This window comes from Eptatretus burgeri, chromosome 2, assembly GCF_056783735.1.
Source record: "Eptatretus burgeri isolate ZD-2024b chromosome 2, Ebu_testis_v1, whole genome shotgun sequence".
Lineage (NCBI taxonomy): Eukaryota > Metazoa > Chordata > Myxini > Myxiniformes > Myxinidae > Eptatretus > Eptatretus burgeri.
In genome coordinates, this window is record NC_140962.1 from 10,737,831 (window position 1) to 10,756,635 (window position 18,805).

The following is an 18,805-nucleotide window of genomic DNA, read 5'->3' on the forward strand; positions in this document are numbered from 1 at the left end:
ACGATCACGTGGCGTAGCCTATTGATAGGCTGCCGCTCAACGATTTAAATCAAAACCGCACTAGAAATCGAAGTGTCAACATCACCGTCATACCGAAGAAAAAGGGTGAAAAAAAACCCATTGAGTCTGGAACACTGACGGGTTCCTCCTGTGAAGCCCATTTTTATATACCAATTCCCCTAAACGCTGCCAATACGCCATTATATGGTAGCTGTAAGCTAGAAACACGTTCAGTAAGTTCTGTGGTCGTCCGGAAGACGTCAAATACGTCTACATACGTCAATATGCGTTGGAGATACGTTACACATAGGTTCAAAGCACGTTACTCATAGGTTAGAAATACGTTTCGGGTACGCTAAACATTACCTCGACGTGTTTCGACTCATGAGTAACATATAAGTAACGTGTGTCGACGTGTATCAACGATCGTATAACGTGCCTACAACTTATGGCCAGCGTATGCGGAACGTGTGAGTCATACGCTGGCATACGTCGAAAAATTTTGAGCATGCTTAAAGTTTGTTCGACGAGCTCGGCGTACTACGCCGTATGCCAGCGTGCTCTTAACATATACAAAACTTACCCATAACGTATTCGACGTGTGCCAGCGTATTCGCCAAATTTTTCATACGTCAGCATACGCTGGCTAAAACGTCAAGGTGTGACAGGGCCTTCACCTTGGAGGGTAACTGAAATAAGCTTGTATTTTACATTTCAAATAAATTTCCTGATTATTTTCTGTTTAAATTGGAAAGAAACGGTATCAACTCACCAAAATCCTTCAAATGTTAAAATGCAGTACATGGATCATCGTGATGTGCATCATTCATTTTTATAGTAAATTATTTACGGCCTTTAAAACCGATAGCAATGCACTACTATTTGCTTATCCATACTTTTAGAGAGCCACTTGGCGGTGTGTCGCCCTCTTTCTCAAAGATGGCTGAACGGATCTTCGTCAAACTTTCAGAGGTTCATCAATGAGTGCCAGGGAGTATTTTAGGCAAAGGAAAATTGAAAATTTTGTAGGAAAAAAAAAAAGAATAAAAAGTTGGATTTATTTATTATCCCACCACCCACCCCCCCCCCCCAGAGGGAGGGAGCGGGATATTGTAATTGTCCAGTTTGTTTGTCTGTTTGTCTGTCTGTCTGTTAGCAACTTTACTGCAAAACGGCTTTAGCAAACACTATCAAATTTAATCCACAGGTGGGCAATGAACCTTGGACGACCCCATTAACTTTTGGGTCCAATTGGACCAAAGGTCAAGGTCAAGGTCACAAAAAGATCAAAATAGTTTTTCGCTCAAAACTTCATCAAAAATGATCTGATTTACTTCAAACTAAGCTTATAGTGAACCTTATTCTATTTGTCACTTATAATCCTACCTATTCCTATAGTGAAAAATGCATATTTGTGAAGATCGGTAGGGTCCAAAGTTTTGGTGGTCATGGCCATCGGTCAAAATTACAAATTTTCCATTATAAATCAAAAAAGGTTAGGAATATGCGTGTTTACTATGGAAGACATACATCAAGTCCTTTATTGGCTTTCATTTGACACCATGACCTTTGACCTTATGTGGCCTTGAAAGGTCAAAATCATTTTACGGTCATAACTTCGTCAAAAATGGTTTAATTGACTTCAAACTAAGACTAAAATATTCCTTATAATCAACATTCAGGTTAAGGATGTATCAAATTTAAATTTGATCCCCAAAATAACTTTATGCCTGAAATGGGCGGGATTTGTTGTGCCTGGCACCACTTGTTTATTTTTGAAATCGCTCTCATGCCAAAGCCTTCATAGCTATGTGAAAGGTAATATTAAATGATACCTGACCCCATTCCTTCGTGGGTGTCGGGAAGTGTTTTATGCCCCCACAAAAGAAAAAAAATTGGAAGAAAAAAAAATTAAATTTCATTTCTTAAAAATGCCAGCAAGATTAGAACAGCACTGGGAAACGCAGGGTACCCCTGATGGTCTATCTATAACTGAAAGGAAACAGTGTGCCGCCATCTCACATCATCCCACATCCCTACCAGTGATGTTTCCTACCTCCATTAACCATACCTAACCCAACCCTCTAAATTGCAGTTTCCTGTGTTTCCTCCCCTCCTCTCTTGTTCATTCTTTCACTCACTTGCTGCGTCCAACTGTGGTCTCACTGCCATGTTGTTCCTTCTCAGCCATAAAGGTTATCATTTTACCTTCAGTCACTGCACTTTTCCATGAGCCTCGTTTTTGACAAAAAAAATAATAATAAACAAACAACTTTTTTGAAGCTTCATCAATGAATTCTTCACCTTGACCACAGAGAAACCTATCAAGATTCCCCATTAACAGTCAAAAGAAGATGGCTTGGGAAAATTTAAATCATCTGATATATTGTCATGAGCTTAAGGATTGTGACTACCCAAAGAGTGCTTCCCAATTTGACCCTGTCAGAAGGCAGAAAAAAAAAAACATCCTGAAACATGGGGCTGCTTGTAAGCCTTGATATCAGATGGTTTAGAAAAGGCCAATTAACAAATTACTTGGAAAACAGGACTTGGGATTTTCACAAAGGAGGAAATCCACATCAAAAAGGAATCGCCAAATCGGTGAACAGCATGGAACACCACAACAAGCATCGTAACGAGCTTGCAGATGCAGCACACCCTAAACTAAGCAGGTGCAGTAGCTCGTTGCTCAAGGAATGAAAAGGTCCACTCCCAAAATCGACTGCTTTATGAATGAGACTCTCAAGTTTGACTTATCAACTCTCCCAATCTGACCTCAAAATTATATCCGCTCGAATTACGCCACAAAAGTTCTGCTTTGGGTCCCTTTCTCTTTTCGATAGATATTATTTCAGTTTCTGCTCCCAAGAACGACGTGATGCTTGCGTACCTCTGCCATTAGCAAGGCCTCAAAATACTTGACAAGCCACTGCATAGCGAGACGATCGTGCGGCCATTGGCAACTCAAGGGTGGGCCGTAATGATGTTTGTTTCTTCCTCTCCACTGCCGAACCCTGGAAATCTTTAGTCTTTACATTCTTATGTCTTTCCAGACAGTTATGACCTTGTGCCTTTTCAAAAAGCAGATTTTTTTACTTCCTCAAAAACTCTTACACTATTCTCTCTTCCTTCACTTTTCTATCTATGGAGTTCTTTTATTTAACACCTGGCCTCAATAATGACTCATAGTCCATGACTGGAGCCTTTAACATAAAAAAGAGGTACAGTGATTGGGATAACTGCAGCATCCATGGAGCAATGCTGAACCCATGGGATAGCTCTTTGCATGTATGTGCTGAGATCTCTTGAAAGGAATGCGAGAGCGATAGCAAACTATAAGGCTAAAGCGAGCCCCAGAGACGACTGCATGACAACTGGCTTTCACTCCCGGTGGTGCACTTTTTATGCCTTCCATACCAAGCATGTGGCCAAACACACCCATACCCAGTCCTCTCTGTACATGTCCAGTCTCCAACACACATGTCCAAACCCAGCTTAATCAGAATTGCCAAATTAGTTGGAGTCGATTGTTGTCCATTACGTGCTTGTTGTACAAGCAGACATCCTTGTCACGACGACTATATACACTAAACGAAGATATGACAGAATAATAACATATAATAGTAATAATGATATAAATAATAACAACAATTATTCTAAGTGTAAAATTATGTCCATGTTTAGTCCCCCCCCTCCCCCCTCCCTCAACAACAAAAAAATTTCATCCGGTTCCTTCGACAACTTTTTGAGATATCCTGCACACAAACAAACAAACAAAGACAGAAAGGGGTGAAAACATAACCTCCTTCACCTTCGGTGTCAGAGGTAATTAGCATGGAAGGACATATGTATGTCCAAGCCGAAAACATCATGCCTCCGGTGACATCGTCAATGGAGGCATTAAAAAAAAAAAATCAGGAAAACAAATAAATAAATAAATAGCAATCACAAAATAATTCTCAATATAGTAACAGTGTTTATGTAAAACCTTGTAGATTCACTTTAGGATTAATTTAGTTTCCCCATGTAATGTGTGGATGCCACCCAATTTACCCACAAAACTGCTGAGATTCCAACAAAGTACGGCATTCGAGAACTTATTTACTGCCGAAGATACTCAGATCACAAATCTGTGAAAAGGAAATCGAGGAAGTAAACAATTCTTCCCGAGACGGATAAATGATAGCACTGCCGTACCACCGCCGATGCTTATCGGAATCACTTTTCGCTCTCATGAGACGTGTGGAGCATTTCCCCGAAAATATTTTTTCCAACAAGACGAGTTTAATTGTGAATAAAAATTGTTCAAAAACGTTTTTTTTGACGAGCAAAGTGACCAGGATTCGTTTTCATATAATCTAATGATACAATTTCAAAATTCAATAGACAATTTGAAATTAAGGATAGATAACCAATTTAAGTTCACATTTCAAAATATCCAGACAGTAGATGAAGACATATAGCAATCTGGTAACTGGAGTATAACTGCCAAAACACAATATTAAATGGGAGCATCATCGAAGCAATGTGAATGCAAAGGAAGCGGTAAGCATGCAGCAAAAGACACCCATCGCAAGCAGCAGCGGGCAGCAGAGCACAAAACTTACCTCCCTGTTCATCGAGCATGACCAGGGTCCGAATCCCAGCATCTTTGCTCTAACCCCACAAGCGAGAAGGGAGAAAGAAGGAAGCAGAAAATTGAGGAAGAAGGAACACAAAACCATTGTGGTCGAGATTCAGCATGAGGTCACTCATAACTGGTGCAAGGGGCAATGCTTTGAAGGGCTGGCCATTAACACCTTTACGCAACCAAACTGCCCGGCCCAAGGTACACAACAGGGTTCTGTTCAGAGAAACGAACGTGCTGTGGTTCGCAGTGATTACTTGGGGAAGAGAATACCAAAAACGAGACTGGCTGGTGATTTACCGAGCCGATATTCCAGTAAGTCGGGGAAACATGGATCTTCTATTTTTCACCAAATGCTTCCTTTGTTCAGCAAATTATGTTTCAGCAAAAGAAAGCAGTGAAAATGATCACTCAATTCAAAATTAAACACAAATTTAACGTCAGGAGTTTTAATGGGACTTACAAAAGGCAAATGCAAAGGTTTTCATCATTTCAATAAGTGGTACTTCAAAGACAACGTATCGCTATAATAAACACGTCGTGATACTTCACGAGAACGCCAACGTTCCTGTCCCGTCGAAGTTGTTGTGTACAATTTGCTTGAATCATTTCGTTTTGTGTATAATCTTGTTGTATTTCTTGTGTGAGATTTGATTCACAAAAATATAACAAGAACTTGTTTTGATTGGATATGATAAGTATACACAGTCATTCTTAAATTATTAGAAATAGACAAATTGGGAAACGAGTGGAATGATGTTGAACCTTGATAGCAACCTCCTTCTCAAGTGAGACATCTCACCTTTGTTTTTGGGGGGGTTTTTTTAGCAACTTTTGTCATCTTTTTGAAATCACTCATTCATAATATGATAAAAAAAAAAAAATACGTGGGCAGACAGGATGGCTTCGAAGTACGCACACTCGCCTCGAAGCGGTTTAGCCCGGGTTTGAATCACAACCCAGTTATAAACTGTCATCCCAGTGTTTTACATGCAAGGTGATTCATCAATGTGTCCCGCCTGCCATCATTAGTTGGTGGAGGACCTGAAAGATCCCATGGTGTACTTCGTAAAAAGTAGGCGAGCTATCGCCGGCAGCATGAACAAACTACAAATTCCTGCCCCAACAGACAGAGGGCATTGCATCAGAGGCACAGCCGCACCCCCAACCAATGATGCTGCACCACCGCAGCCTTGTGCTGCAGACGAACGAAGAAAAAGAATAAATATATCTTACAAATTTACAATAATTCGCAAATTTTACGACAATTAGTTGTATTTAGTTATTTTTTCGGTTCCAAATTTTCACAGATCGACTTAACGAAAATACAATAGCAACGTTTTGAGTTTGCAGGCTATGCAGCTTGCATAGCGGTGGGAATGTTTGTGATCACCTTATCCTCTTCAAATGAAAACAAACATTAGGCTAAGGAAAAAAGAAAAAGAAAGAAGATGAGGATGAGGATGAGTAGGAGGACCAAAACTGGATTTGTTGGCATAATATATACCTGAATTTTCTGAGTGTTAAAGTTCGGAGTGCACCCCAATCGTGATGGCATGACGAGTTCCTTACATATTATGTAATTAGTGGTCATGTTTTTGCTTGGATAACCATAGGCATAAAGCGAAGGATGGTAACTCAAACTAAGATGGATGAGAGCCGAATACCCCAATATCAATGTAAAAACGATTTATTTATTTTTTGATGAACCGTACTCTTTATCGTGTTGGTGCTGCCAAAGGAGTTTCTTGGCAAGGATCATACCGAGAGGGTTGCCATTGTCTTCCCAGGGTTGTTTGTCCATGTTACATCCTTTTTAAAGATGAGCGTCACAGGAAGCAACACGTAACATTAAAAAAACAAAAAAAAGAAGTCTTTGGAATGACTTGGTCAGGGTTTGAACCATCGACCTCCCAGACTCAGACAAAGCAATAAAGCTCACTGCAGGGATTTTAACCCATCCGTTTAGAATTACGATAGCTTGAGGGTCGATATCCGAAAAATGGCCAAACATTCAAGATCGTTCCGTATGACCTACAGGTAGTGGACAAAAAAAAAAAATGGAAATGCCAATGTAAAGTCACTTAATAGGGTGTTGGGCCACCACACGCGCCTAGTACTGCCTGTATGTGCCGTGGCATAGAGTCAACCAGCATATGCAATTCTGCAGGAGGAATGCGACACTATTCTTCCACAAGAAAGTCAATCAACTCACACCTGTTTGATGGAGGTGGAAAACACAGTCTCAGTCGTCATTCCAGAATATCCCATAAATGCTCGATTGGGTTCAAATTTGGTGACTGAGAAGAACCATGACATATGGATAACATCAGTGTCATGCACATCAAACCATTGGGGGACCACAGTGCTCTGTGGATGGGGACATTGGGAGTTGGGGGGGGGGTGGTCTCCTCTTGCTCCCATGCCAGCCATAATTATAGGCAACCAGGCCTGTGCAGCATTTTTATACACGAGCCGAAGCATGTCTGCATTTTGCTATTCCCTTTTCTCTGGAATGACTTGTTGGATTGACAAGAAATTTTCACCATCGGTGTGACTACTCATGTGGAATATTTTATTGATAATTATGATGTCATAGGTCACGTAGTGTGGCAGCCATGTTGGAGAAAAAAGAAGAAATGTTGGACCTCTGAATCTCCAAAACCACTCCATGGAAAAAATTGAAACTTGGCACGTATGTCAAGTACTACCAATGGGGAATAAGTGCAATATTTTTATGATGCCATAGGTGCCTTCGTTATGACGTCATCATTGCATATGCAGAATGCTACATCTGATTAGTGTGAATTTTTTTTGAGGATCATCGAGAGATAAATTGGTCAACAGAAAAAAAATTTATGACGTTATCGGTCACATGGTTCAGCAGCCTTTATTTGTATATATTTTTTAAACCTTCAAAAATCTTCTCTGAAATGGCTGAACAGATCGAGGCGAAATTTAGAAGCTATGACCGCCTATCCATGAGGAACAAAAAGTTCCCCACCTATGACATCACAGATCACATGGTTTGGCAGCCATATTGGATTTACCCGAAAACCTTAAAAAAAACCTTATCCAGAATGGCTGGACAGATCGAGGGGAAACTTCACACATATATTCCCCCAAGCCTTGGGGATACCAGGGTGTTCATGAATAATTGATAGGTCACATGGTTTGACAGCCATATTGGATTGAAAGAAAATATTTTTAAAATTCTCTTGAACCGCTGCATCAATTGGCATGAAACCTCAAAATTATGATCTCGTAGCGATGGGAAATTACGTTATAATTGGAACCTCATCGGATGCATGGTCTGGCAGACAGAATCATTTAATTTTTTGAATCTGTATCGTTTTTGATTTTTTTGAAAAAGGCTCACTTGGCTGTGTCTGGATGGATTTGAGGGTGGAGGAGTAGCAGCTGAAACATGAATCCTATATAGGTTCCTCCTGATAACCTCATCTTTTCTTTTTGCTTGTTCGGGTTCCTTCTGATTACTCCAATGCAAGACTGTACATATTTCATTTGGTCTTCCATTTGATTTGAATTGAATTTTCTTTTCATTACTAATTTGCCACCAGAAGATTTGGCTTGCACCAAGTCCTTCTCAAGACTGCGTGGGTTAAGTATTCCATGAATACCATCTAGTTTGCTTCATTAGCACATGGCCCACACCTGTGTGAAAGCTGTTGCTTGGTATCCCTCATTTACCCAGGTGTTTCCATTTTTTTTTTTGTCCACTACCTGCATATTACGATGGTATAAACTATTATTATTTTAAGACCATAGCATGAAATGGTATGCCTGGTGTTGGCTTCATGGTTATGGTGGTGGGCTTGGGATCCCAGGGTCCCGAGTTCAAATCCCGCTCGGTCGTTGAATCAATACCAGGTGGGGTTGACTCGGCCTGTCATCCTACCGAAGTCGGCAAAATGAGTACCAGCTTGCTGGGATGATCGAGCCATTCGAGTATCCTGTGTCGGAGTGGCAGCCCATCCAGGATTGTGCCCAACAGCCCAGGAGACTGCTTCAGCAGCAGCAATGCTCAGTACAGAGTATGGTCCCAATGGATGGATGGATGGATGGATGGATGAGATGGTCAAAATCATTATCGTTGTTGCGACTCAAATGACAAACCAAGTTTTAACTGTATCCTTCCATGTCAGAATAATCTTATACTGAACATAAGCATATAACATGCAAAAGGATAGCAGGCTCAATTAAAGTCACAAAAAAAATGCTTTTGTATAAACATAACTATAATCAGATACTTGTCAATTTGTTAAACACTTATTTAAATGACCAAAGGAAGGGGGAGAAAAAAAATAATAAATAAATAAAAAAACCTTTGCATTTGACAATTAAAACGTGCTTGAAGGCTTGCAGTGCACAATTCTGAAAGTAGTTGCAAAATGTGTTCCTCTTGCCAGGCAGTTAAAACAAGGATTGAAAAAAAACAATCAGAAAGCATGCATCACAGAATCCCAGATCCAGAGAGAAAGATAAAGAACATTTTCAACACAGATTCTGCCATCTCCTGCCGTCTCTTAATCAACGACTCCTCATTTATAACCACCAGCAGCACCATCACCCAGGGCAAAAATAAAACTAGGTGTCAAACGCACCTCCCTGCTCAGACAGCATCACTATGGTATTTACACCAGTGTCCTGTGTCTGAAACAAGAGAGAATAGTCATAATCAATCAGACCCCGACTCACAATGGAAGTAAAAAGGGAAAACCGTCCCAAAGGGATCTATTTAAAGCCTGCCAAATATTTAGAGATATGATGAGAAGGGAAGTATGGCTTGCATGGGCATAAGGGGGGGGGGGGAGTAGCTTATATCAATACTATCACAAATCAGCATGAGAGTAAGAAGGGAATGCATTCCATGGTCTAACCCCAACAATAGAATGTGAGCAGACAGGATAGCCGATTTAATATCCCTTCTGAAGGATAGGCTGCAGAACATTGTGATATGAAAGGATAGAATACACTTATGTGACTCATTTCAACTTCTGTGGAGATAAAGTCAGGCCAGTAAATCAAATGACGATTCAGTGGTTGAGATTACCCCGGGAGAAATATATCAGAGTTTCGTGAAATGTTCAATAGCACACAGGCAGCTGGCCAAAAACCAGATTAGCTTGCGCGCTCGGCTGTACGCCAGCGGGATTATACTCGCATTATCAAGTACAAAAGAATACCAACCTGGATAAACCAGGTTCAACAGAAATGTCGCAAGAAAGGAAGAAAAACATTTTTGGAGACGTCTTGAAAAGGAACAACTCCCACCCCCTCCCCACCCCCAATTGTCAACAGCAATCTGACAATAAATTAAAGAATTAATTAATGAAGCTGACAAATTAGGCACAGAGAAAATTGGCCCGTGTTTCACAAGTTACAGATACACCAAGTGTGTTGATGTCCATCGTACCTCCTCAGCCATCTGCATCATGCGCCGTGTGCTCTCCAGAGACTGTGGGGGAAAATGCATAATTTAACACAAAACCACATAAAAATATCGCAAGTCACTGCGAACTGTACCCAAATTGCCTTCCGAGGCACTGACGGGAAGAAATGACGACTAATCGACGTCCGTGCGTTGTTCACATGCGGAATCACTTTTCTTTTTATTTCAAATATTGAGCCACCACTCTCACTTTGTGATCAATGAAGCTTCCACCAATAATGACGACCTTTAACTTAAGACCACTGCAGCAAATGTACAAGCTACACATTCACATCTATAAAAATAAGGGAACATTTCGTACAACTTTGTTGTTACACTGATCTTGCATGTAGAAACGACACATCAACAATCAAACGGCAAAACAACTGCAGTATATAGCTTACAGGAGGGCAGAAGGGAAGTAATGGAGGGAGAGAGGGGGGGGGGTGGTGGTAAGACTGTTTAAAATTGTGAAGTTGATGTCATAAGATAGGTCATGGTGTTATAAAAGAGAACTCTAACAAACCAACAAACAGACCCAATGAGGCAAGAAGGTGATAAAATTAGGAGGGGGGAAGGGGAGGAAGTAGGGTGATAAAAAGGGGAAGTGTGAGGGAAGTGAGGAGAGAGGAGAGAAGCAATATGGTAGTTAAAAAAGGGGTAGGACCCAAAAAGAGTAAGAAAAGGATGCCAGTTAAGAAAACAGAACCAGGAAAGATGGGAAAGAACATCTGCATGCTCTTAGCACATAAAAGCAGAAATGTTGGTGAGGTGGAAATAAAGTTGAGGAATCAAAACAAGGAAACCATTTGTCAAGGGAGGAAATGACAATAAGAAAGAGAACAAGAACTCCTCACCTCATCAGTCAGTTGATTGGCCTTCATCTGAATGTCCTGCAGTTCATGGCTTGTTTCTGCCGCGTCCATGGTTGGTCCTTAGAAACGAGCACGACAAAACTGCAAAACGAAAAAAAAAAGAAAGGGGAAAAGCGGGGGAGGGTGATGAGATTGGAAGCATGGCAGAAACTGGCATAAAAATAAAAAATATAAAATAAAATAAAAAAAACCGAGGAGAGAAACATAAATATAGAATGAAACTTGCTATATGTGCAGACACCACAAAAGGAAAATATCAATTTCCATGTGGATTTTCACTCACCAATTCATCATTTTTTTTTCCCCCCACACAGTCCATCGTCGAGAATAAATAAATGAACAGCCTCACAAGTCATGTTTCAAAACAATCAACTTAGGCAGAGAGTCAGATTCATATCCGATGATGAGATGCAGTGCAATATGGATTATGAAGAAATCATGAAACGCAGGGTATTTTTTTTTTCTGTCAGAAAGTCTTGTAACATCAAACGTGCAAAACATTTCCCACGAGGGAGAACTATTTCGTGATTGTAGCTCATGATGCTCCAGTGTTGCGCAGCAGACTGCAATAATGATGAAGGCTCTGTGAGACGATTCACATGCATCACAAAGAAAGCATCCCAAAGTGCAAAACCCGTCCGCATCCGCTAAACACTAACTTACTGAACTAAACAAAAGCTAAAGATTAAAAAAAAAAAAAATTACACTATATTTATTAATTGGTGTTCTCCATTTTAAAATAAAGGATTGTTGAAAATTTGAAGACGAAAGCTCAAATGGTAAACTGGAAAGCATCTCAAAATGAAAACGGACGAAATAAAGAAAGATGGAAGAGATGACAAAACCCGGCCATCTCACGCTGCGTGGTGGACCGGCTCAGGGCTATTTGTACTTACCATGCCCTTTGACATTTTGACCCAATTATGGAAAAAAAAAAAATTTGTATACTTTGTTAAGGTTCATATAAGAGCGAACACACAGAACATATAACAAAGGGAAGAGGAGACAAGAGGGGCGGGAGAGGGAAGCACAACAACAGCAGGGAACAGAGACATGAGGAGATCTATGGAAGGGAGAGGGATAGGGTGGGGTGCACGAGGTAAACAAGATGGACACTTCAGGGACTTTCAGGAAGGAAAACAGGGAAGGTGGGGTTGGGGTGGATTAACGGGGAGATAAAAGATCATGGTTTTGGATGGGGGAAGATACGAGATGGTGGTGAACAGATATTTTGAAGACCTGGAGGGAAGAGTAGGATTGATGAGAGTATGGGGGTTTGTTCCAGAAGTGGGGGGAAAAAAAGAGGAATGAAAGAGTGAAAGTGAACAGTAATTCTTGATTTTGGTCGTTTTACCAGAAGGGGGTTGATGGCAGACCTTGAGTGCCCTGCAGAAATATTGGGGGACATAACACAGACAGAAAAAGGGGGGGGGGAAGGCCAGAAAGGATTCGGTAGAAGACAAAGACCACCAACCTGCCTGCGAAGAGAGTAAGAGACCCAAAGACACAGTTTCATCGTGGGAGATACCAATGATCTTAAAAGCCTCGTTTTCCACAGCATGAAGCCGAGCTAGTTGTGAGGCAGGAGCACCAGCTCAGAGTGGAGAGCAGTAATCCATCAGGCTGTGGATGAAAGCTTTGTATGTGGTTAGGGGCTCAGGTGTGCCAAGGAAGGTCTTTGCACAATGGAGGATGCTGAGTCGGCGACTGGCTTTGGAGGCCAGCTTGGAGATGTACCTTTCTCAGGAAAGATCATGGCAGATAGTGAGGCCTAAAGCTTGAGAGACAGAACATCAAGAGAATTGTTGAGAAAGTAGATGGAGCGCGGGGGGGGGGGGTGGTTCCAGAATGATACTCTCACTATGTCTCTCCAAAAGGACTATGAGATTTATCAGGATTGAATGACATGTTCCAAGTGTTTGAACAGCTTGTGATTTTATCCAGGTCTACAGAGAGTGAAAAGGCTACTGCCTGCTGATCTGAGGGATGAGAGATGGTATGGCAGAGGGTGGAGTCATCAGCAAAGAGATTGGATCTTTCTGAGAGTCAGAGAGATTATTGATGAAAACCAGAAAGCACAGGGCTCAGAACACTGCCTTGAGGAACCCGAGCCTGGACAGGAAGAGGGGATGAGAGAACTCCATTAAGGACCACACGTCGGCTACGGCAGGAGGAGAGGAAGACTACGCCATGAGTGTAGATTGCCTTGGATACCATAGGAAGAGAGTTTGTTGAGCAGGGCAGGGTGCCAGACCATGTCAAAAGCACGCGATATGTCTAGGGATATGGCTCGGGTTTCATGTCTGGCATTGAGTACCTCCATCCATTGCTGGGAGGGCAGAAGCAGCATGTCCAGGGTAGAGTGAGCTGGTCTGAATCCAAATTCATGATCGGAAATCAAGCCGTTCAAGAAGAGGAAGAATTTAATGTCAGAGGTGATGATGGATTCCATGACCTTGATGATGTTTGGGAGAAGGCTGATTGGTCTGCAGTTGCAGGGATCTGTTTTTACACTTTTGTTATGAAGAACAGTAATGCTAGCCGATTTCCAAGCAGATGGCAGATGACCTTGAGAAAATGAAAGGGTGAATAGAACAGAGAGAGTGAGCAAGAGCAGTAGAGCAGGTTTTTAGGACACGTGGGCTGATGCCGTCTGGTCCGATGGCCGAATCAGTCAAGGTTTGACAGCAAACTCTTCACCTGTTCGGGAGAAAAGGACACAAAGTCCAGGAACAGCTGGCTGGGAGTGACTCGATAAGGTGGATGCAGAAAGTGACGGGTTTTGGACACAAGATTTGGAAGCAAACACAGAGTTTACGCATTCAGCCTTTTATGTGCAGTGTCAGCTGTGCAGCTATTTGAGGTAAGGAAGGCGATGGAGGGGGAGCATACACCAGAAACAGACTTGATAAGATATTGCAAAAAAACCCAGAAAATTAGCATGAATGGACATACGTACATACTTACTCATGGATAGACAGACAACACAAAAAGATAATGCTTCCGCGGAGGCAACTTCATCAGCGGAGGCATAAACAGGGGAAATACTCAAACAGCACTCGGTAAAGCGTATCCCTCTGCCAGGCTGAGCAGTTTACGTTTTCTATCCCAATGATGGGCTGAATCTGGATCCGAACCTTAACCAAAATTTAATCAGCTTGTCCTAATCACCTACCCAACCCATCCAGCAGGTGATGGCATGATCCATCCACAACTTTTTGAGACATCGTGCTATATATTGTTTTCGGCGTCATTTCTCAATGGTAAATAATCACTTCTTAAAAATTGAAGCATTCTTGTATCCAGCATCGGATCCAGGTCTTCACCAAAATCGAATCAATTTGTCCTCGTCAAACATCCAACCTGTCAAACAAGCTTCATCCAAATCCGCCCATAGCTTTTTGAGATATCGTGCTACATACTTTTTAGTCCTGTCACTCAATGGTGAAGGATGACATTGAAAAAAAAAAAATCTTGAACCAGCATTCAGATCAGGATCTTCAACAAAATCGAATCATTTCATACTGGTGACAAACCCAACCTGTCCACCAAATTTCTTCCAAATCAGCCCACAACCTTTTAAGATATCCTGTTCACAGACAAACAGAGACAGACAGACAGACAGGGGGGGGGGTGAAACAATAACCTCTGTCCATTTTCGGTGGCAGAGGTAATAAACAAATATGGTACAAATCCCTCCTTCCCTCCCAACCACTAAAATTGAAGGGGGATAGCTCAGGATCACTTGAGATTCGACTCACAAGGCTTTCAACTCGACTCAAGATGACCCATGTAAATCGACGAGAGGGTTCATTCCTAAACATAATCGCATGCTTTCTACTTCTTGCTGAAAAGCACAAAACGTCAGACTTGTGAAAAGTAGCAGTTAATCAGGTTGTGGAGGTCGAATAATTGCTTGTGCTGTAGTTTGGGCAGATGACAACATGCAAGCCATTGTCGATCTGGAATCATTCATGAGATCGTGAACAGTTCGGCAGTGCTTGGAGAAGATAAGTTAAAATTTGAGTGCAGTCATTTGAAATAAAATGTCACAAATAGAGAAGCTCCTTTGAAGAGCAAATATTTCAAATGTAAAGAAATAAACCAGCTGCAGATACAAAAGCAAATGATGATTCAGCTTCTCCACCCCATGTGGAAATGCACACTTAATCACATCAGCTTTGACTGTCTTCTTCCCCACCTCTCCACCACCCACGTAGCATCCGCTGTGCCCGAATGCTCCGAGTACGTCTCGTGTGGAACAAAGAGGTTGGAGAGGAACCCCTCGACTCGGGGAACAAATAAGCGACCGCACATGCAAATGTCCATGATGCTCCTTACTTGGGATGGAGCATGGGCATGCGATTATCCGGCCAGTGTGGGAAACTGTTCATTCCGGTATGGGAGGTTGAACGTTCTCATCATTTTAATGTTTCTGGGCATTGCACACCATTGTAAGGCAAATAAAATGACCAACAAGGAGTTTTCCTCCATTTTTAACATCTTGTGAATGTGGATGTGTGAAAAATGTTGTCCTTTGTAAGACCTTACTGTATCTAAGCAATAATAAATAAATAAATAAATCAATGAACACTGAGTGACAACTTAGTGAAATGGAACAACACTCGGGAGGGCACATACCTCCGCCAGGCTGAAGAGTTTAAATTTTGTATCCCACTGATAGATCAGATCTGCATACGGACTTTAACCAAAATCGAATTGTTTTGTTCTTGTAACGTAACAACCTCATCCACCTCGTTTTGCCATAACCTCTCCACAACATTTTGATACATCATGCTATATTTTGCCCCATCTCTCAACGGTGAAGAACGACTTGGAGAAATTTCAAATCCGGATCTTCAACAAAATTGCAGTCTTTTTCACAATCCCAACCTGTCCACAAAGTTTCTGTACAATCCATCCATAACTTTTTGAGATATTGTGCTATATATCGTTTTTGGCCCTATTTCTCGACGGTGAAGAATCGCTTGAAAAATTGTCGAATCTGGATCTCAGATCTTCACCAAAAAAACGAATCAATTAGTCCTTTTCACACACCCAACCTGTCCACAAAATTTTATCCAAATCCAGACAACTTTTTGAGATATCATGCAATATCGTTTTTAGCCTCATCTTTGAATGATGAAGAATCACTTTTTCTTAAATTCTCAGATCCGGATCCAGATCTTCATCAAAATTTAGCATTTCTGTTCTTGGTCGGTCACCTACACACACAAAAAATTTCAGAAAAAAACAAACTTGAAAATTGTTTGAAAGATTGCTCGAATCAGAAAAATCAGATTGCTTGAAAACCATAGCCAAAAATAGTGAGACAAACAAACAAACACACACTTACAGAGCAATATAATTGGCGAAATTTTTTTTTCGCCAAGTAATAATCAAAGTTAAAGGGAATACAATAGTTGGCTATAATTATTATATATATATATATATATATATATATATATATGAAGTTTTAAACAGCTATTGTGCTCCTGGACAGCTGATGTCTGATGCAATTATTATTCAGGTTACATATGTCTACCACAGTCATGTAAATAAATGCTGACTTCCACACTGAAAACAATGACTGGAAAGGCACTCGGTCGAGCACGTACCTCTGCCACGCAATGCCTGATCCAGGAGAACATATCAGGCCCAATAAATTTTTGAAATAACATGCTATGTATCATTTTTGGACCCATCTCTCAATGGTGAATATTCACATTAAAAAATGGAAAAAAAAAATTCTCGCATCCGGTTCTGCATTTGGATCTTCACCAAAATCGGATCAATTCGTCCTCGTCACACACCCAACCCTGTTCACCAAGTTTGCTCCAAATCCATCCACAACTTTTTGAGATATCTTGCACACAAACAAACAGGCAGTCAGGGGTGAGAAAACATACCTCCTTCCACCTTCGGTGGTGGAGGTAACAATAATGATAATGTTAAAGTTAACATTTTTTATTATATAATTTTTGGGACAAAGAAAGGTTGTATCATCCTGTTGAGTTTTACAAAACAAGAAAAGAGGAAGAGGAGTATTTAATCGTAAATACAGGGTGTTCCAAAAAAAGACCTGGACAACTTCGGTTGTTAATATATTTACAACCACAAATGATGATACCCTTTGTTTTACATGATATGGAAACTTAAAGTTTTCTTTATTTTCATGACTGGTGGTTCAATGCAAAATAAAATGGCGACAATACAGGAGAAAGCTCAGTGCGTCGAATGGTTCGAGACGAGATCCGACACGCAAGTTCAGCGTAATTTCCAGACAAGGTATGAAAGGAATCCGCCATCGCAGACTAGTATCAGAGAGTGGTACAATAGGTTTAAAGAGAATGGAAGTCGTCAGAAACAGAAAAGTACCGGTCGATCAAACACAAGTGCAGCAGACGTTGAACGAGTGTGTGAATCATTTCAACAAAGTCCCAGAAAATCAATTTGACGTGCATCCAAAGAACTGGGACTACCAACCATCACTGTCCACAGGATTTTGCATAAAAAGACTGAAACTTTATGCCTATAAAGTGCAGATTCTGCAGGAATTCAAACCAAACGACGGATCTAAACACAAGGCGTTTGTTTGCCTTGGAAATGCTGTCACATCGAGGATGATGAAGATTACCTGAAAAAGGTCATGTTAACAGAGGAAGATTGCTTCCATGTATCGGAGGTGGTCAACCGGCACAATGTAAGGATCTGGGGCTCTGAAAACCCCTACATGGTCAATGGACACATACATGACTGTCCAAAGGTCAATGTGTGGTGTGGCCTTCTCCATGACGGCTTGGTAGGTCAGTTTTGTTTTTGGAGAATAGTGACCTCAACAATTTACATGAACTTTTTGGAAGGATTCATACTTCCCACAGATGGAAGACCTGCAACCCAATATCACTTAACAGGATGGTGCCCCCCCCCTCATTAGTCTTTCCCTCAGGGCTTAGTCCCTTGAGTTCCTCAGCACATCCCTCGAGCCATCCTGAATGAAAAATTTCCAGGTTGCTGGATTGGCTGAGACGGATCAACCGCTTCGACCCCACAATAACCAGACATAACCCACCATGAATTTTTTTGTGTGGGGGTTTGTCAAAGATATTGTGCACAACACCAAGGTGGCAAACCTGCAGGATCTTCGTTCTGGGATCACATCTGCATGCGCACTGGTGAATGCAAACATGTTGAACTGAACATGGCAAGAACTTGTGTACAGCCTTAATGTCCTGAACATGACAAACGGAGCTCACATTTAACTGTATTTATGATGTACACAAAACTTTACGAGTTTCTGTATCATATAAACTAAAGGGTATCGTTGTCTTATTTCTGGTTCTACATATATTAACAAGCAGTCATCTTGGTTTTTTTTGAACATTCTGTACACATATTACTGGAAGGAGCAGCATGTGTGCATGTGTGCGTCACAATTTATTCTAAGGGTTCTGGCTGCCATAGAATAATAAAAGTTATACCTTTGGAAAGCTAATAATTGATTTACTTGGAACAAAAATTTCCAATTTTTCGTTTAATCATACAAAATGCCTTTTCGCAGGACTGGGAGATTAACGTCGTGGTTACAACAATACCATTTTTTATTATTCTATAACAGCAGGAACCATTTAGAACAGTGATTTTCACCATTTTTTTTTTTAGAGGGGGGAGGGACCACTTTTTCCGAGAAGGCATCAGTCTGAGAGCCGCCACCGTCGATAGGACTTCAAAATGGCTGCCATGAGGCCACACCTCAATGTACTCTTTTTTGTTGTTGTTGTTGTGGTGGTTACTGGGCTGAATTGAAAGTATATTCGTTTGCATACTGCCATCGACTGATGTAATGATGTT

The 18,805-nt window shown here is 41.1% G+C and overlaps 1 protein-coding gene across 2 annotated transcripts in view; it reads right to left on the reverse strand.

Annotated features, from left to right (window-relative positions):
• LOC147031413 (synaptosomal-associated protein 25-like) overlaps nucleotides 1–18,805 on the reverse strand; it is a 48,407-nt gene that overhangs the window by 16,251 nt on the left and 13,351 nt on the right. The window contains exons 2-4 of one of the 2 annotated variants that reach the window (XM_085862697.1): nucleotides 10,937–11,035; nucleotides 10,065–10,106; nucleotides 9,253–9,301 (exon numbers count right to left, since the gene is read on the reverse strand). In XM_085862697.1, the coding sequence (XP_085718823.1) occupies nucleotides 9,253–9,301; nucleotides 10,065–10,106; nucleotides 10,937–11,005 (160 nt within the window). In that variant the 5' untranslated portion in view covers nucleotides 11,006–11,035. Of the gene's footprint in view, nucleotides 1–4,607; nucleotides 4,657–9,252; nucleotides 9,302–10,064; nucleotides 10,107–10,936; nucleotides 11,036–18,805 lie in introns of both variants that reach the window. The other variant, XM_085862687.1, reaches the window with a different exon arrangement.